Source organism: Atractosteus spatula, chromosome 16 (assembly GCF_055471065.1).
Source record: "Atractosteus spatula isolate fAtrSpa1 chromosome 16, fAtrSpa1.hap1, whole genome shotgun sequence".
In the NCBI taxonomy this organism is placed as follows: domain Eukaryota; kingdom Metazoa; phylum Chordata; class Actinopteri; order Semionotiformes; family Lepisosteidae; genus Atractosteus; species Atractosteus spatula.
The window spans coordinates 3,222,804-3,244,282 of record NC_142721.1 but is presented as its reverse complement, the minus strand read 5'-3'; the positions used below and the strand labels follow the sequence as shown (position 1 = coordinate 3,244,282).

General features: G+C 37.7%; 1 protein-coding gene across 1 annotated transcript in view; it reads right to left on the bottom strand.

Annotated features, from left to right (window-relative positions):
• Positions 1–21,479, bottom strand: part of pdhx (pyruvate dehydrogenase complex component X) — a 77,815-nt gene that overhangs the window by 35,955 nt on the left and 20,381 nt on the right. The window contains exons 4-5 of the mRNA XM_088934707.1: positions 16,412–16,617; positions 13,593–13,691 (exon numbers count right to left, since the gene is read on the bottom strand). Of these exons, the coding sequence (XP_088790833.1) occupies positions 13,593–13,691; positions 16,412–16,617 (305 nt within the window). The remainder of the gene's footprint in view (positions 1–13,592; positions 13,692–16,411; positions 16,618–21,479) is intronic.

The window sequence follows — 21,479 nt, the reverse complement described above, 5'->3', positions numbered from 1 at the left end:
TGAAGGTTTATAATGTGTGTATTATCTGACATACATGGGCATTCATAACTCCGTATCTCTTCTTATCTGAGCAACCTGAAAATCTTCTAAAGACGATGGCAGACATGTTTATAGCACACACACCTTTCTGTGCAAGATCTGAAGCCAAACTCTAATAACTGAGCACATGCAACAATTCCTGTTAACCTGCAGTTTTTTATCTGCTTCATATTAGACCACCCACTTTCAGATACTTTGCGCCTGCTGTTGTTTTGAAAACTTTAACCTATAATTTATTTTTAGTCGCTTACTTTAAAATAAAAACATTGCAAAGCATGGGCTATAATTGTGAATAAAGACACCAGTCACATAATTAACTCCCTGTTCAGGTTTAAACACAACTTATAAAGCCCTTGTGATTTATAAGTATCTGTTCCAACAAACTGCACTATTCCTTAGGTACAAATACATCTTCTGTTCAATCCTTTAAAATGATGTTCCATTTTGTTGAGCTACAAACGATGTACAGTATACTCATTTTTAAAGCAAATATTTGTAATCAAAATTTGAACGCTCAAACTCAACACTTATAAAGGTGAAAGAAGTTAAAATATCATTTGGCAGTGTCCAGTCAGCTCCCAGTAACACAATGTATTAACTGAAATAATCATGTCATGGGCCTCTACATCTGGACAGCTGTTTGCTCAAACTCCATGTGTTTTGATAACATACAAGACATTGTTGTCCAGGAGTGTATCAGTAAACCTACAATTGAGATACAAATATAGAATGCAGCCAAAGCTGATGCCAAGGGATAGTTTCAATATTCCAATTACAACAATTCAGCAAGACGTGTCTCTGGGATACAAACGAGTCTGACAAGCAGGAAATGGCAATTTACATTATTTTACACAGATGTTCACACAGAAGAAAACCGATAACACATAGGTTTTAAATTTGTAGTGTCATATATTTATATGAGTCCCACATATTTTTATGTGAGTCCCACTAGTAGATTTAGAGTCCCACTGTTTTAGCAAATGAGAGGAGAACATGAAAACAAATAGCCTGAACAACATAATATTTCTAATACCTTTGTCATTTGCAATTGTAACACAAAATAAGGTCAGGGAATTATAGACCAATCAGTCTCACTTCAATTTTATCTACACTTCTTAAAAATAAAAAAAATGACAATTTGTACAATTCCTAAATGACAGCTGTGCTCTAGTTGATTATCTACATGGATTTAGAAGATCACGCCTAACTATCCTATCAGATGAAATAATTAGCTCACCAGATCTAGGGTATAAGTTATATTTGCATGTTCAATAACCTTCTAAAAAGGACTGAATGGAAGACAAATCCTCAGATGTAAAGCTGCATAAATCTAATGTAATTAAGAACTGACTATAAAGCAAAAAAAGGAAATCAATATTGGGAGTAACAGCAGACTATGTCAATACAACAATAATTTGGTTCTAGGACTGACTGCTGCTCTTTCCAAGAGAATTTACTGAAATTTAGAGATTATCTAAAAAAGGTGATATTGCAAAAACTTTGACTACAGCACAAGCAACGCAACTTGGTAAAAAATCAGGACTGGTTTGACATCCAGCAAAATAAATTGTACATGGATGTGCAAGGTAATATATCCAAGAAAAAAGAATATTAAATACAGTACTTATATCAAATGGGTATTACTGAGCTGGAAGAAGAAAAACAAGAAGATGCTCTAGGGGTTTCCTTTTGTGACAAAGTGTTTTGTCAGCTGGACAATGCATAGAAGCAATGACAAAAAACAATATAATATGTCAATAAAAGTCTGAGGTATTTAAATGAAGGGAAGTGTAATTGAAAAAATGCAAAAAAGGTATGCATTTTATCATGCGTTAAGTACAGTACCTGTAACTCTTTTGTTTCTTCTATGATAGTATTAATATAGAACTCATTGTATGCTCAGTCTGAGGCTTGAGTCTGATCCTTTCTAGATAAAAAACTGACTGAATATTAATTTAATACATTAGTCATTTCTCTCCCATCATCTAAAATGTTCTATTACCATCTCCGAAACACTGCTTATTTTTTATAGTTGCAATACTGATGAGCCCTTTAATTTTATTTAGTCTCCTTTTTATATTTATCCTGGCCTATCTAATTAGCTTTTAACCCATGCATGCGCTTATTTTTATTTTTCTAAAAAAGTGTTATATATATTTTTTAAATCCACTTGAGAAAATAGGTTATTATTTTATCTCCAGTTTGTTTCCATGCACTTAAAAATTATTTTACAAAAACCTAAGCAAAACTGATGTACTGTTCACCTTTCCTGCCAACCATCTGCACAACTGAATTTGATTTCATCTTTAGAATCAAGCATATTTTAGCAAACTTTTAAATGTTTAATGTGATAGTTGGCAGCTGCATCATATGAATAATGTTTTATGTTTTTCTTGTGCTTTTGTGAGAAAGTGTTGCAAAACTTTTAATTTGTAACTACTGCTTCATTTCTACTTGGTTTAATTAAGGGGTGCATTTTAAATGTAGCTCAAGATTAAGAGCATTCAAAATCATATCCATGTTTTACACAATAAAATTTCATTATGTTCCTATATTATGCGGTCAAGTACAGACTACTGGGTACCTGTATTTTTCTTATTGGGCTGTGAAAAGTTTTTACTGTAAGTACTCCACTTGACTTAGTGGAGAACTGACAAGCCCGCCCTCTCCACTCCACTCTCCTGTTGTTTTCACAACAATGCTTGCACTGTGATTTGATTTACTGGTAGTACTGTATACCACAGAAACCTACTTTTTCCCTGGAAATTCAGATTTCATTATATTTAAAACAAAAAACTGAAAATAAACCCAAAAAGTTCAGAGATCTTTCTAAGCATTAACTCACTGAAAAGGCAAAATGCTGGAATGTTGGAATGGTCTCAGAATTAACTTTACTCTTGTCCAGATAAGAAATGTAAAAGCACATTTCCAGTTTCCAATTTCCAGTTCCCCAAAAAAGTCAGCCCACACTAGAACTGGAGCAGATGGATCACATTTTAAATATGATTCTGTTCATTATTTCAGTTGCTCCCAGCTAAGGTACTGCTCTTGTAGAATGTGTTGTTATTTTTTAAATGACATTCCAGGAACTAGCATAAGCTAGCTTACATAAAGCTACTTTACATAAGCGAGATGTTATATAAAAAACCCTACAACACAATGACTGGCAACATGACTGACGAGCACTTTTTTTCAAATAAAAAAAATGTAGCAAGAATGTATTTGTTTGGGAATGCCACACTGAAAATTCCCAGGATGACAATGAGTGAATTAATTTTTCACAGTATGCAGTAAACACAGGAGTCATCATTTGCCAGTGGATACTCTGGGAGACCACAGGTGGGGTGTTCATTCAATACCAGTGCTGGCAGGTGTACCAGAAATAAAATGTACAAAAGCTTAAGGTGGGTAAAAGAACTCAGGCTGTTTTAAGTTAAAAAAACTCCAATACAACAAAGCAATTGGGCATATAATTGTCCGACTTTAACTTGCCCTCATCTTTATGAAAAAAAAACTTTTTAATTTAAGGTGTAATTACACGCTTTGAGGTTTAATTCTTGACTGTTTCTTCAAAATAAAATAATGTCTCTATTCCTGATGCTACATTTATATAAACATACAATACACGTACCAAGTTTCCTGCTTACAGAAGATCCCAGTATAACCTAGCATAACTTTTTTCACCCACACTATCCTGTCACATCCACAGAGCAACAGCTAGTTAGAAATTGCCAAGTAGAAGAATCTATCATGATTTTATTTATTCATCAAGACAAGTTTTTGTGAGTGAGCCTGATGTGGAAATAAGCAATGGAATAGAATGTGGTTTCACTGTGCCATACATTACAATGTGCAACGCAGCCATATTTCTCAGTCTCTCAGGTTACAGCCTCCTGCATAACCTGCCCGTAAATATAACATATCCCACCTTTGCAAACTCAGGCTCAAAATCCTTCCAAGGGAAATGGCAACTGACCTACCATTATGTCTTTAGACTTTGGGAGGAAACTGGAGCCCCTGGAGGAAACCCACACGAACACAGGGAGAACAGACAAACTCTACACAGACAGCACCCCCAGGAATTGAACCCAAGTCTCCAGTGCTGTGAGGCAGCAACGTTAACTACGAATTAATTAATCTTGAATTAAAAATGAATTATATAATTAAATTAATTAAAACAAACAGTGTATTTTTAATTTAATGTTGTTATAATTAAATCTTTAAACATTATATAAAAGGTCCATATCAATAAAAGCAAAAAAATATATATTTTTCACATGTAAAGATCCCCGTTTGGGGAAGGCTCCAGATGTCATACGTAGCAGGTTAGTGATTTACACCTTCATCACATCAAATCAGCCTCAACATAGAGGAACAAACTGTGCATCACTGTGTAGCTTGTAACATTTCAGAAGATGAGTGTCTCAATGGGTAAGTAGTATGAAGTGAGTGTATCTGTGCTTCTTCATTCTCCCTGTGTGGGTAAAGGGTTCATCACCATGAGATGGGATATAAACTGGGCGTGTACTTAATAATATATAATGTGTGATTCTAAATAAAGAAAATGCTGGATGTCAGGCTTAAACTAAGAAAACAAAAAAGCTACAAATGAGGGTACGCTGCAAATACCTAAAAAGGTTGGTGCCTTCACAGCTCATTTAAAAACAATTCAAAAACAAACTTGCTCTCTGAGTCAACAATCACGGGGCTCAGTCAGATTCTGCCACTTCTTAGGTCTCTTCTGGGAAGGTACTTACAGCATCAAGGAAACATTACATGAGCATTTCACTCATGCTTGCGAAAATGCTCTTTATTTAATCCAATCTGAAACCTGAAAGCTAATGTTTCCAGCTCACAAAGATTTTCCTTAGATATTGCAGTGCTAAATTATGTCATTTATTAAGCATGTGATTAAATGTGGGAGTAATATTTCCTCCTTACAGACTTCTCTCTCTTTTCTTTACTTTGGAAAGAAAAGCTTTCTTCTCTTCACACATGCTGTATGTGCTACGCATCAGCATATTACAACCTAAATGCACATTTACGACATGGCAGGTAATGTTTTGTAGTTCAATACACTTCTTAAAAGGAAGAGAACACTCAAACATTCCTCCTCCACAACCCATAACAAAAAAACAAAAACAACACTTTCTCACAGATACCAAATTAATTTAAAAAAAAAAAGACTTAATTCCTGTATGGCTGCATCACTGATTAAAATTAAAGGACTAAATACAGTACAGAATGGTGAGCAAAGAGGTTTTCTGTGGACAGCTGTGGTTCAAAGCAAGCTTTTTATAGTCTTCACTGACAGGAATTTTAAAAGTGTGTTGAAAGGAGTGTGAGGCTGATCTGAATTTAAAAAAAGAAGAAAGAAACACCTCCCCTGCACCGTCTGAAACTCTTGCTCAATACTGCCATCTGTTTGGAACAGCTTAGAAATTAACCTGGAAATTTCCCCTTTTCACCTCATCAAAGTAAAGGCTTCTGGTAGCTGTCACTCACTCCAATGCTGTTCAAAATACTTACTGACCTAACCTTATTTACCAAACCAGCATGACAGAAATGTTTACTTCCTTGTCCACATATCCTGTCATGCTATGACTTCCATCGCATCACATTTCAAGCCGTTGCACTTTAAAAAGAAAACTTCTCAGATAAAATAAAAACTTCACTCCGGCGACAGCCGGACTGATCTGCACAGCCCTCCGTGGCTATCCAATCAGCCTGACAAACTCGGACAGTCTTGTCTGCACAGTCCTCCCCTACTCTTTCACAACAGCAAAAGTCAATAAGAAAGGATACAAACAAGAGAAGGGAACTCAGTAGGTGTTTGTTTGTAGCTTATTAAAATCCCAGTGAATCGGCTTCTGTTCTAAAGACCCAACAGCTATGGCTCTTTCAACATTCCCAAATAACTTTGCTTTGTGTCCTCTGCTCCTTACAGAAACTGAGATGGCTGTTTGGGTCCAGCTCTGGCAGCTCCTTTCAGGATTCTGAGCACCTGACTCAATCTCCAAAAAGTCCCACAACATTCCTAAATGTGTTTGCTACTTTGCACTATATTTGAAAGCCTTTATTGGACCCTGTAGGTTTATTCATGCTGGTGCAGACTCTTCACTTCATAAACTGCATTCCTATAAGAGCTTCAGATATCATACATACTGTAATTAATTGTTATCACCTGTTTGAACTCAGATAAACTCACCGGACTAAAGCTTCATAGCATATATTGATAAATAACTACAACTTAATACCTAGTGATTACAAAAAAACACTGCTCCAAATGTAATTTTTTTCAAATAACAGGATAGTTACATGGGGAAATACATCTGTTTGGATTGAGAAATTGTTAATGATTACAGAGCAGTGTACAGATAAGGGAAAATGCTCAAATTAGGATATGTAATTAGTAGAATACTGGGAGTACTATTCTTCATAATGTATATTAATGACATGGATTTTGGTATAGTCAATAAACAAGTCAAGTTTGCACACAATACTAAAATAGAATTAGCAAACACCGCAGAACCAGTAAACAAACTTAAAAAACATTTAGATAAAATCAGAAAATTGAGAGATGCTATCAAACAGATAGGCTATACTCTTCCTATAAAGCTGCTTCTTGAGTCACTAACAGCCCGATAGGGCACTTGATATTCTGATGCAGTATACCTTTCTAAATACATTAGTTTGGTTGTGTTAAAGCAGATGAGAACATTGCTAAAGGATGTACAGGGCCTGGGAACACATCTCTCTTTGATTGTGACATGACAGCAGTCTGGTTGATCCAATACGGTAGTTTGAGAATATGCAAGTTAGAGTCCATTCAACATGAAATAAAAGTGAGGAAATAAATGCCTAACTGAGGATTGCCACAGCACAGACAGTACCTCAAACCTTCAGTATTTTTCAACCAAAAACCAAAGCAACCCAAGTTACTGAAAAACATGGGTGCATACTTCAACCAGGATCAATTAAAAAAGAAAGGCATTTTTCACAAGCTCACAAATTTCTCAAGGCAGTCAGTATATTTGACCCAGAATAAGAGTGCAGTTTGTTTGTATGGGGATATACTTAATTTAAATACAAATCCAGGCTTTGGTAATGGATTTAAATTCAAGTTGGAGTGTGCTTAGGTTAATTTTGGTATTAATATAAAAATATTTCCACTTAACACAAAAGGCCAAATAATAGCTGTGATTTTTAACTAATTTCATGGATGCTGAAAACAAGTTTTTTTTAATGATTTTATACTCACTTTCTGATTTCATACAGGCTTTTCAACAACATTATGTTGCTCACTTGAAATACATGATCCTGATCCAAGATTTTAATTTATTGCCATCTTATCTGTGATACTATTAAACAAAATGGATGTGTGTTTAAATGTTAATAGCTCATGCACGCAAATTGTAGCACATCACTAAATGAGATGAGAAAAGTGTTTAATGGATGACTTTAGAAGAGGCTAAATCGACCTCTTAGTAACAGAGGACTGATATACATCCTAGAAAGACTCCAGGCTCTAGCTATAACTAACGGTGGTGAAATGGACGTGGGGGACTATGGCGACACCACAGCCACAGGCTGCCTGCCTTTATAGACGACGATTTCCAGAGGTGTTGAGCAGGGCTCCTGTCTGAGCATACCTGCAAAGTTGACTGATGTTTTTTAAAATCTAAATAAGTCTAAACATATACCGTGTAAGAATAAATATATACTGCATTTAGATTCAGAATTTTTTTTTGTCTCACATATTTGGTAATGAACAGCAAATGGTTGCAATAAAGAAGATGTTTATCTCATTACATCCATGCAGCAATAATCCTGTGAAACTGGCTTAAAGTCTTGTCTCACGATAATATTGCTTGTGTGCCATGGCCTTTTTGCATTGTAAAGATAAGATAAGATCACTTTATTAGCCATATATAATTTCTTGTATTAGGAAGATGATTTCTGAACTTCTTTGTGCTATATGATACAAGGTTAAATATGTTATTTATGTGCTAAAATGTATTATATGCCTGTGGACATAATAATGGAAGATAATCTGTGGATAATTAATCTGCCTGAATGGTTGTTATGCTACATGATATTTGCATTAAAATGTAACTTTGATGGCAACACCTGTGTCTCACTTGAAAAAAAAAATGTTTGAGAGAAAGGGTACTTGAAACAAAATAAAAAAATAAAAAATACCAAAATGTCCAAAGCTGAAGTTGTTTTAGTAAATTTTGTATCAAATGTTTTGTATATTTCATTGTGAATCAACGTAATAAGATAAAGAACAGACCACAACAGAATACCCTACAGCCGATCAAGTGTGAAGATCAATTAGCTACCAATGACCTAATGCACCAGATAGGACAAATAACATCCTCTCCTTGGTAATGGTTCTTACACTCTTTCTCAAGACTTTGTCTCTTCATAATGGGAAATCATTAGTATCTGTACAATCCTTAAGACAAACATGACATATTTCATGTTTTTACACCCTGTGTTCCTTTGAAAAATGATCGATACCCGTCTGCTTGTGCTCTTGCCTGCACTCTGGCAGCCAGGGCCAGAGGTTCTGTACCAGCCCTGACGTACTGGCAGCACAGCAGGTCAGAAGTGAGGCCGCATGCCGAGCTGGGATCTCTCAGGAGCAACATGCTAGACTGCAGCTCTCAAAACACAAACATTCGCGTATTTACAAATCCAGAACTATAGATGAAAAACTACAGCCTGGAGCACAGTATTTTGCAAACTTTTCTCAGCATATAAAACAGAGTAAGCATTAATAATGTAACTTTTTCCACTGTTATTTTTCATAGTTTTAAAATTTAATATTTGCCATCATTGTTTTTCTTCTTATTGTGTTCCCACATTTGAACATCTGAAATTTAAACCAACACTCTAAATCCTTTGAGCTTCTGACTGAGAAACTGCACACGGTGATGCCTGATTCACAGTGCAGTTCCCGGCAATTCAATTTATCATAGACAGTACAGAGTGTTCCAGGCACTGTTGACAAAATGTCTGCTTTTCCTAACGGAGTTACAGCTCAAAAAAGCAGTTTTTTAAAAGAGATTTGGTCTAAGAAAGTTTTTTTAGTGTAAAATATGCTCTCTTTTTCCATCTTCTAATAAACCTTAGCTAATCATAAAATTCCGATTTTCTGTTATCATGTTATCCTTTAGTATAGATTTGATTTTTTAAACTGTTACACTTATTTTTGGTTTAATTGGGTGCATCTTTCAAAAGTGCCTTTGAAAATATCTGATATAAGGAATTCCTTCCCATGTACCTTTACTGTAAAACCTTCTGTATTAAGGGACCAAAGTTAATCTTCATTCCTTTGCACAACAAAGTATTTTGCCTCTGACAAGTTGAGAAGTACAATTCTACAACTAGAAGTAAAGGTCATAAATAGTAATTTTCTGACTCAATCACAACACAACGCTACGTGTTTGCCTTGTGCAGCTAAAGATGACCAAGATATTCTTAACATGACAGCATACAATCTTAGAAACTTCACTATGCCAAAGCCTAAGGCTTCCATACAGGTATTTCTGGGAAAAGAGCTACAATACAGCATCACTGTATCTGCAATGGACAATGCCAAACCTGAATACGAAAAGGAGTTTTGTAGGTTAATTTTCCCAAATAAGATGCGGTATTACGTGTGGCTGCCACAAATCATTAAAATGCTCTTTTCAACTATAATCTACCTTATTTTCAACCTCTTGTTAGATTCTGCTCTATGAGCACACCTTAGTGGGAATACCTTATGTGGAGGCTCATCACCTGAGCCTAGAACTGAAGGATGTCAAGTCAACGGGATGACCATTAGGGGCCACAAAAGCAACAATTAGACTGTGCTTTAGTTCATTTGCTAGTGTTATTAACTGAATGGAGTATTTAATGGGAACATGGTGTAAATCATTGAGAGGACCTGTATAAAAATTGAGGCAGTCATTTACTGCATGGGAGACCAAAATAGGTGGTGTTATCTCCAGCTGATGAGCCTGATTAGTTTTTTGTGTAGTCATTCATACTGGGTTTGGACATGTTAATGTCACAGAATATAATCGGAGATGCAAGGGAACTAGACTTTTTCTTTGGTTTCTGCGCAGCTTCTTGTCTGTGTTTGAACCTACACAATAAAGCCAGGAACCATTTTGAGCCTTAACATCTTGTGTCGGTATTGCTCTTTCTATCTAGACTATTTATATATGTATATATATGTATATATGTATATTTATATATGTGTGGCTCCTTCATGCTTAAGTCTTTCAATAACTTCAATCAATAGAGGGCGACAAAGGAGGGCAAAATGGCCGGGGAAGGTTCTCATGCCTTTTTAAGCATGCCAACTTCAGACACAAGAACGTTGAAAAGCCTCCATCAAAACATCTGTGACCTTCAGGTGGCTGATCTGCAGTGTGGAGACACACAAGGTTGAGTCGTTTTTCCTCTGGAGTTCATATATTCAGCCTTTCTTGTACTTTCATACTGAAAAACACACCTCATCTCACTAAAAAGACCACTACAACATAGGACAGGTAAAAAATTAGAGGTTATTTGCAAATTTTGTTGATGTAGCTGATTGAACCACAAACCTCATCCAGTTTTAACGGTGAGAATCTAGAGATTCTAGGGAATCTGATGGGCTCCAGATACATACAACCTCCTGAAGAAGTATTTTCTGATTCCAATTCTAAACACATTTCTTCTTATTTTCATTCAGATCCAGGACAAGTTGTTGGAAATCCATAATTTAAGCAATAATAGCTTAAATTAATTAAGCTCCTGTTAATAAAAATATATTTTTTAACATGAAACAATATGATTTTTATTAGCAATAGTCATCTTCCTTAACATATTCACTCATTACTTGATTGGGAAGCTGAGGAGAATTCCAGACTATGTGTCATGATGACACAGAAGTTACTGTCCAGTAATGTCTTACTGTGGAAATGTAAATTCTGATGTGCTTCCCCATATGTTCTTAAGTCAATACCCTTTTGTTTTCAACAGTGTGATGTTTTCTTTCCAATAAACAGAAAAAAAACTGTGGAGGTTCACCACATTGACAGCATCTGTAAAAGGTTATCCTGTTAATTCATTGCAGCATCCAGTAATCTAAAAACAATACATTTTACTTGCCCAGGTACAGTAATTTGGTCTTATACAGTATTCTGGCTTCTTAAGTCTTAAACTCCACGAGAAACCTTGAAGCTTGGTGCTTTCAGGACAGTTGTCAGGGGACTTTTGATAAAAAGGTAGTTTTGAAACAGTATTTGTGATACAGTACAGTTGCAGAAAATATGTAGACAGAATAATTTAATATTTTAAGAGTAAGAAAATTGCTTACGCTGCTTTTGGGTTATAGGCTTATAGCTAAAAACAAAAGTGAAAATAAGATGATGCCACCTGCAGAAGAGATACACAGCCAATGTGACTACCAGCGGACTGGAGAGGAGAACTTAAATAGCAAATCAACAAATGGGAATGTGCCCTATAATGGAGAAAAAGCCAACAATTACATACAGAAGTGGTACATCTGAAGCAGAAAGGGACACTTATTCTTTCTTGTAGCTGGACAAATATCTGCAGGGACAGATATCTAACCTGGAAGAGTCAGACTTAATTCCTAGTGAAGGTGAAAAGGTGTTCGGCAGGTGAAGTTTTGGCGCAGTAAGTTGTTTGCCAAACAGGAAAATGTTTTGCCAAACCCCATAAACCCCCTAAAAGTGTGATTCTTGCTGTTCAGAGGCTTCAGGATTGGAGAATAAACTGACCCACTGGCCAACCAACACCACTTTTCAACATTTTTGTCTGGCTTAGGGATGTGATGAGATCTGGTCCAAGCCTGATCAGAGTACTATTAGACCCTGCCACATTTCTGCTTTCAATATCCAGATTTAACATCCTTTAGCATAAGCAGGAACCTCTCTTTTCCAAGCACTGTCTTCCTTGAGGATAATATTTTATATTCCCATTTTTAGGTCTGTTTTCAAGTCATTATGCCTTCAATCATCTGAATGTTGGTCCTACATGTTAAAATTTGTTACCATTTTTTTACTCTGTGAAATGGGCAATGTCTCTAGCAGAAATTCAAGCTCAAGCCAGTCTGGGAGTCTTTTTGTAGAATTAGCTGATCGATTGATTAGCCATTCTGCTAACAAGACAAAATAAAAAGAATGTTTCCCTCCTTATGTAATACTGCCAACTCTGCTTTGTCCAAAGGGAAATGAAAAGTTGAAATTATAGTCTAAATTAGACAGCTGAGGTGAACAGGGGTCTAATCATCTGGTGCTTCCAACTGTGACTCAGAGAAAAATTAACAGTAACTGCTAGAGACACATCTTTGATGTGGCTTTGAACTACTTGTGCAAACTGCTTACTCACCTGTCTCTCATCTGCTAGAGTTTAACCCTTAAAGTCAACGGCTGGTTCGGTGATTTATCATTTTTAAATTAAAATGGTATACTAAGTAGAGAAGGTATATCTAACACTGGAGCCTGAACTGGCATGTGGAGAAAAACCTGAAGTGTATTAAAAGTAGTAAAACTTTAAAATAATCGTTCTTTATTTGCCAGTGTTATACATATACATACATATTATCAGGAAACTGCTGGCTATTCTGCTCAATCCACAAAATTATCAGATTAAAGACTGATCCAATTTGTCCAATAAATTTTGCAAGTATTCATATAATATACATAACTGGATGTTTATATATTTCTCACTTAGATCTACTGCAATGTACACCACATTTCAGATCTGGGTGATTTTGCTGCCTTCAGGCTGATCCAGCTATATAAATATATTAACTGGAGAAAAAGTGACCAAAGTGGATAGGGATTTTCCAGAACCAGGTTCTAGAGAACAGTCTAGATTTTTAGAATGTGTCTTTTTCGTTAAATTAACAGGATTACATTATTATCATCATTACAGCCTTACCATCTCCAAAATCTGTACAGTACTGATTCTCAAATATAAGCAGCTATTACGATATGCATTTTTTATTTAGCGACCCTTCCCCCCAAACACTTGCCCATACATACACAAAAACAGCAGTACTGGCAGTTTCTAAGGCTACAGCTGAGCAGCTAGTATCCATAGAAACAAGGACTCCTTAATAAAATAGCACACAGGTCCCAGTGGGACAGCTGACACTGGCCCTCACAGAGTCAGCGAATGAGAAATGATCTGTCCCCAGCCTGCTACTGCTGAGATGTGGCTATTAGAGGTGATATACAGACTTCACAGTTGCCTATCAAGGGATGCTGTTTCAGATAACACCACCAACAGCTCTGAAACATAACCTTCTCCAGAAAATGTTACGCCTCTGTGGAAATTAATACTGCACTGCCAACTGCTGGTGTCTATCTTACAGGCTTTGCATGTTTTATCTATCCCTTTAAGATCCTAAAAACATTGCTTTACTTCACTCATTTAACTGCCCCAAGACAACAAAACTTTGCATTAAATTCATTAAATTTAAACCATCATTTCTCTGATTTCTCCTAGACTCTGCTGAGACTGGAGCCCAAACTCACTCCTTGGTGATGATCCCATGGGGTCCTGATGCTGTGGCCAGGCCAGGATCGAGCCCATGTGTGTCCAGGATGTGTCGGGCAGCTGGACTCATCCTATGCCTAGAAAACAAACATTGACTATTAGTGTCAAGGACACAGAGCATAAAGAGGAGGGATGTCAACCTGTCACGAGGCACAAAGGCAACAGAAGAACACCAAGCACGCCTGTTGGAATTGTGCACGCTGTATGCTTTCTGTTGTTCTCATGCCACTAAACGAGGAACAGAGGGACTAGACAGAAATTGAGACCAATAAAATGTTTAATTGCTCAAAATCTAACAAGCAAGTGTTGGGGTTTCAAAAGAAACTGTCCATGTTGCAAAACCCTGTGGTCTCCTCAGTTATGTCTTTGCCAGTTCTACATTTTTAAACAATGTAGACCTGATTTACTGTGGCTGGCACACTGTCAGTACGAGCCCCGGGTTCCATTCCTAGCATGCTTCAATCCCGGATATTCTATGTTCGCGTGGGTTTCTTCCGGGTTCTCTGGTTTCCTCTCACAGTCCAAAGACTGTGCTTTGCTTAATTGGCTTCCAAGAAAAGCGGCGCTGGTGTGTATGTGTCTCTGTGTGCTCTGTGATGGACTGGCATCCCGTCCAGGGTGTATCCTGCCTTTGCTAGGATAGGCTCTGACCCTGCTTTGGAAATACAGCTAGAAAAATGAATGGATAGATTATTCATTCTAGACATAGGAATGTGTCCAACTCATGTGTGTAACTGAAAAAACAGATATAAAAATGCTGGTAGAGAAGGATATCATTGTACTGGCAGCACTTATACCCATATCATCAATCAAATTCAGTAAGTAAAGCGCATTTTGTCCCCTGTGTTCAGCTGCCTTTGTGATATATTAACCCTCACTGAAAATTCTCCTACAAAGAAGTAGCCTAATATTTCAGAGCATTATTATAATGAAGAATGTTTTTTTGTTTATAAAACATTTATAGTTTAATAAAAGCAATAAGCAAACAGCTGTCTGTTACATGACTTATCTGTAATATTGGTCATTTTGTTTCCAACGTTTCTCAAAACTATGGATTCCTTTACTTATTTTTAGTTACATACAGCAATCTGTAGAATTGATTTGTTACTATCCTTTGACTCCTTTAGTCAGGGGTGTCCAGGGGTGTCTTTTTCTTGCAAAACCTGGCTGCCCAGCAGGATATCAGATCAAACTCTCAGGTTTTATGAACAGCTTGTCTTAATGATGTCATTCTCGCACCTGCTGGAGCGCTGTAGGATGTGCTACCATTACCACGGCAACAGTCAGAGCCACTACCCACTTGCCTATCTACTGGTTATCGTGACTACCTGCTCAGGCCGGACGTCTTCCACCTGCGTTATATTACCAATCACGACTGTATCATGAGGAAAAGACTATTTAAGACTTGCCTGTGCATTACTCTTGTCTGGCACTGGACCTTAGAGAACCTTAGATCTGTTCTCTAATCGCAACCTCTCTGCTTGTGCAACATTCTGGATTTCTGGCCTTGCTTTGTCCTGACCTTGCTCCTGGACTCTCCCTTTGTGTTTGAACTGTGATTTCTTGGCATGAACTCTTCTTTGCTCTCAAATACGCTTTGGACCATTGGTCCTGCTGTTTATTTTGCTACCAGCGCCAGCCTGCTCCTAGGTTCTCTTCATGACCCTCAGACCACTTCTTTACTCTAGTAGGAGCAGAGGAATTGCATATGAAAGAGAGCATTGGGTGCTGGGTGGTTTTCAATTGTGAATGCTGAGGATATGTTAAAAAAAAAAGATAATTTTAACTAAATCCCTGCTACATGCTTCATCAGAGCATGTAACTAGCAAATCCTGGAAAGGAATACATTTGCTATGTAATAGTTTTATTCCTTTGTTCCAAAAGCTTTAAATCATCACCAGCGTAATAAAGACTGAATAAACATGCTTATTAACTGAATTCAGTAACTGGGTTCTCAGCTGTAAAGCAAATAAGAGAACCCTGCATATCTTGGGGAGTAGTTCAAATAAGCATGAATCAAAAATGAATCATGAATCAAAACTCTAACTACAAATTACACTTGTCAATACCAGTATTACCTTATGACCTCTTTTGCTTCTTTTCACTGAATAAGCAACTTAAGAGCAAATGGAATTTCCGCACCAGGATATCACAATCAATTCATAGAGAAATTGATGGGTTGTCTGACATCTATTACATTAGTCCATGCTTGGTTACTTGGTAATAATTAATAAACTGAAGGGAACAAATGTCACTTCTTTCTTGTTTGAATACAGTGCAGTTTTACGGGTATTATGTCGCAAATCATGTCACTCCAGACTAACCAAAAAAAAAGGAGCTCCTGACTGACATAGCCAATAAAGACACTCACAACACAGAATGCCTGAACCAGGGCTATAAGTGTGTCTGTGTTTCCTCAAGAGTGCGCACCCGTGTTTGAACACCACTCCAAAATGGAGGACTTAAGCCAACCACTGTATCCTTGGTTTGCCATGTAACAGTGACCTGCCTGCACCCGGCAAGACTGCAGCCACTCCTCCCAGCGATTCACAGTGCTTCACATCGTCCTGTTAAAAGCAGTGGAGTTTAAAAAGACAAGCAGCCCAACAGTGGACATATTGGAAGAACACACAGTTTCTCACTCATCGTGTGTCAGCGTAGGTGTGGTGTTGGTGAAACAGCACGGCAATTCGAAAACTCGGAAATATATCAAAATAACTTACGAATGAAAATACCAGAAGTGATACAGAAAGACAATGGGTAAAATGAACCACATAAAAGATGAACTAAGACTTACTGTGCAGTGCTGGTCGTGGTCTCTGCTCTGTGTGGGACCACAGGAACTGCCCCAGTGAGGGGTGAAGGGGACAGTGCTGGGGGAGGGGCAGGGGGTGTCGGGCTGCTCTCCTCTGCTGGGATCTCCACCTGCTTATAATCCTGTCCCTCCTCGACCATGAGGGCGATGAGGGTGCCCAGACGTACGCTGCGACTGCCTTCCTCTTTCTGTGGAGAGACAGATATGGTGAATGATGGTCCTACATTTGATGATGATTATCTACTCCAATAGATGACGGTCTAGTCAATGGAATCAATGGAATTTTACAGTGAAACCGCTCTGCTCTCTTCTGGGGATTCTCAGACACACTCACCAGGTTCTCACATGAACCACCATTTGGCACAGCACAACCAAGACTTACTTCTTTCTTATAACTGGCGGATCGGATCAAAACACCCGCAACTAGGTAACACTGAAAGCTCCGTTTGGCATTTGTGTAAAAAAAAATAGCATAAAAGATAACACATTTTCACTCCAGATTGAGCTCATTCTGTTGAGATTGTGACTTAATATGGACTTGTATCTGTCTCTTCAAAGCCATGTCAAATATTGGCCTCACGTTATAAAGTGTAATATCTGTTTTTCAGAGGTCTTAATCTGACCCATTCCTTTCTGCTACATGCAATAGTTCTTCTGTCAGCTGAAAACATGATAGAACAGTATATAATATATAATATAGCAATAGTACATTATATAGTACATAATAGTAGCATAGTATATAATAGTATATTATATATAGTATATTAAACCAATGTCTAACTGTAATCTCTTTTTAAACCACAATTATGAAAGAAGGCATATTTCCCATTCAGGCACTCCCTAGATCAAAGTTAAATGCCTTTTTTTTCTTAAACGTGCTTGAAAAGGGTGTTTAAAATGCAGAACACATTCGACACCATTTATATCTACCTCCATCAAACATGCTGCTTGGCACCCCTGCTGTGCTGTCATGTTTCCTCTCAACTCCATGCCCACAACTTCTCATCACTCCATATTGCACGCGCGCAGCACCCTTTCCCAGCACTCCCAGGGGACACTGTTCTCATCTAATTCCCTGCTTCTCCATTTGAGCCCCTCTGAACACTGCACACCTGCACACTGGACACTCTCTGCACAAGTAGGGGCCTCAAGGTGACATCCTCTTTTTAGTTGACCATCCCAGAATCCAACAGGTAAATAACCTCTGAGATGCTGGTTTAAAGGACATCAATATCAAATTTAAAGCACACGTAATCTGATATCTGGGAACACAACATAGATTAAGATTGATAATAACTGTTTTTAAATTACACAAACCCTAATTAAATTTAATCGTATTATCTTTTCTGTCTATGCCAGGGAGGTTTACAAACAAAGATGGAACTTAAGTATTTAGGATCTTCCTTGTGGGGCTTATTCTCTTGAGCTAAATTACTCCATCCTTTGGTGAGCTAATCATTCACAGCACCTCTCTGTTACATCACAATGCGGAAACTACCAAATGCCCTATTAACCATAAACAGCACTTTAAAATTCAACAGTCTGGATAAATCAGGGAAAAATGCATATAAAAACTTAACATCTATTTGAGGAATAAAGTGTTAGATTCCCAATATAGACTTCCTTAAGCAGAATAAAATACTTAATTAAATCATTATATCTAATCCAAACGGGGTCTGCAGTACTCAAAAGGAAAACACATCTGACTCCCAAATTACAAACCACCAGATTTTCAATCAAACTCTTCCCCATTTCTAAACAGAGCTCTTGCCATTTTCTAAACTGTTGTGAAGAACCTCATGAGGCTGGCTCCAGTTTCCCTCCACTCCCTCTGCCAGTGTAACAGCAAACCCATACCCACAGCACATAATTAGTAACTCAAAGCAAGAGTAATTATAGTGAGTATATTTATAGCGCGGCTTAATAATGCATTCCCGTGAGGTGCTCTTGGCACAATGTAATTTTTTTAAATTATTGGATTTTTCTACATCACAGAATGCCATATTGACAATAAATCAATCTATTCTGCTCTCCCAGAGCACAAGACTGCCATCATCTGGCATGAGGGAGTGACTGCGGCTCCAGCACCTTTCAGAGTGTCGCCACTTGTGCTTCGCAGGTCCCTTTGAATTCCCACAACTCAGCTGCTTTCTGTTTTGATTTCTATTTTTCTTTCGGGAAAGCACAGCATCTCCTCCATCGTGCCTGCGTTCTATCATCTTCCGCATTCCGCTCCGATCAAGCCAGCATGGTGCAACATGAAAGAAGAAACACTGTAGTCGTCGAGGAAGAGATGCTAGAAAACACTGCAAGTTATATGCTACTGTTGTACAAGGCTCCAAGAATACTTTATGCTGCAGCGTCTGCCTCTTCCTATTATAGATGTTAGGCTGCGTTTGACGGAGGCTTCCATTCTAACTAACCTGCTTTAGCACCACATATCTTACAAATAGACTTCTCTCAGCTATCTCAGGAAGTGTGATTAAGGCAGCAATTAATCATCACACCAGCCCAGTAATTTCACCCTAATTATGTTTCTGGACAGCTGGCAAAGTTATTCATTCATCCTTTTTCCACGCAATATCTTATAATGTATAAACTTTTAATCGACCTACCACTCGCAGATTCGTGAATTTTTTGGCACCCTAACATTGAGCAGATGCAATCAGCCTCTGCCAAACAGTTTCCATCTTTCTGTTAGGTTGGAAACTTGTTACTTTCACGCACAGACATGAACTTTTGATATGAGTCAGACATGATTTTATGATCAAAAACAAAAAACAGAAATGTAGGAAAGAGAAATTGATAACGTGCAAAGCATCAGTACAGTACATGCAGGGATCCCCTTTTCACATTCAGCATCTTAAAGACCAAAGAAATAGGTCTATGCAATTACAAATTCCAGTTATAGATTAACAACATCACAGATAACATGAACAAGAAGATAAAATGAAAAGATTTTCAGTAAAGAATGTGATACACTGTTAACACGCAAACCAAAGAAAGTTATTATCTGCAGGACTACCCTGAGCATTGACGTAAAGTAGCAGTGACACACAAACCTGATGAGCAATTGGAAAGACTGTTGTGGGATCTTCTGCCACATGTCCTGTGGAGCAGCAGCTAGCTGGTGAAGGTTGGCGGGTTGTGTTTATCTACCTCTGATGGCATTTACTGTACATGTCGGTCCCACGTATGTTCTGATGGATGCCCCATTTTGGGGTTTGTAGGAACAGTAAAACATTTGTTTGCTGAATGGGGCTGTCAGTATACTAATCAGCAGTAAGTTTATCCTCGATAAGTACTAAAGATTATTAACTTATCGCCACACTTCCACAATCCCTCCAGCTGTATGAACAATCCAGCAGCCATTATTCGTGTTAAGACTACTTTCAAACGCACTGGCCTCCATCACGTTTGTAAAGAACAAAACTACATTGATTACTAAGTAAACACTCTCACTGAAGCCACCTCATATGTTCACCGGCCCGCAGAAGGTAGTAGTTTTTCCTCTCATCTCTCATCGTTACCAATGAATAGCCACCAAATGTCTAGCCAAACAGCCACTCTACTGATCCTTGATTCATTCACCCACATATTTCTCCCACTCTCACCACTTCAGTTAGAAAGAGACCATGCAGCTGGAACAGAAGTCGGGATGGTGTGGTGGCCCTCTGACATACAGAAGTTGGCCTATCCCTGAAAGAGCAGTGATTCCTCTAGACCAGGCTGCTAATTGTTGAAACTCATTCTCCAGGACACTTCTCACACAGATAGACTGCTTTTAATCATACTGACACTAGCCAGGCAAACGTCATTACTCACATGGGGCATAGCCCTATTATTCTCTGTCCTTAGGTTCATTTAATGGCTATTTATATGCATTCTTAATTCACTTTGGAAATTTGAATTAAACTCTAATACAAAACACTGAGCACCTTGAGAGATCAGACCAATGTATTTCACTCTCTCAAAGAGTAGGTCTTCCAAAACCATCAACAGATACTGTATATCTGCAAGCTTTATAATATGTATGTACAAACTGAGCTTTTGATATAAAATGCAGACTGCTGCATTTGCTTTGTGTTTCAATAGAAATATACCGTATGTCAGAGTCAAAATCTTATGCATTATCCAGAAATGCATCCCTGCTTTGGGGTCAGATAGTGTCACTGGTGAACTGAGATATACAGCTCATTCTTCTCTGGTTTAGGATCTTACAGCAAATTTATACAGATTATAGCCCAATAACTGCCCAGATGCGGCATCCCTTTTATGGGATAAGGAAGCACTGAGGGAGGCTGGTGTCCAGTCCTCTTTGTTCACCATCCAGTCTTCAAATTTCTTCATGCTGTGGGGTAGCACTGCTTACTTCTCTGCTGGTGAAAAAGGAATTCACTTAAGCTGAAGGGCACACCTTTTCATTTTCTTAAGATTCATTATCAGCTCCAAAAACATTGTTAGAACTTTGTCATTAAAATAAAGCAGAATCTTGCTTAGCAACAACACTTGGTTAGCAACAGCAGAGCCTTTAATCCATGTGATGAGGAGCAGCATCATGAAAATACAAGACAGTCCCTGTCCTGTTTAAATGCATAATGTTCTGAAAAACTAGTGACAAGTCTGAGGCATTACAAACTGTCTTTCTAACCCCGACTAAAAAAAAAGAAGAGAAGGTCCAACAGAAGTACCATCCATTGCAATGCAATGCCTTATTAATGCAGCAAGTTAAAATACTGCATTCTTGGATTGCGGAGTCTTTTAGTCATTTTTGTGACTTGGATATTTTCAGGTTTTTGTACTTTTTTAAAACTTATTGTAGCCTCTTGAAACACAAAATACATTTAATAAACTTTCTTTTATTACGTTAATCATCATGTGTTATGAATGATACTTCACACTTGACAATAATGTATTTGCACTTGTTTTCCCATTCTATTGATGTACGTCAACAGCCATAAAATCTTCGAAAACCACTAAAATGAGCATTATGAAAAGAAATTTAATGAAAATTGACTGACAGTTTTAGACGCATGTGACCACATGAGCT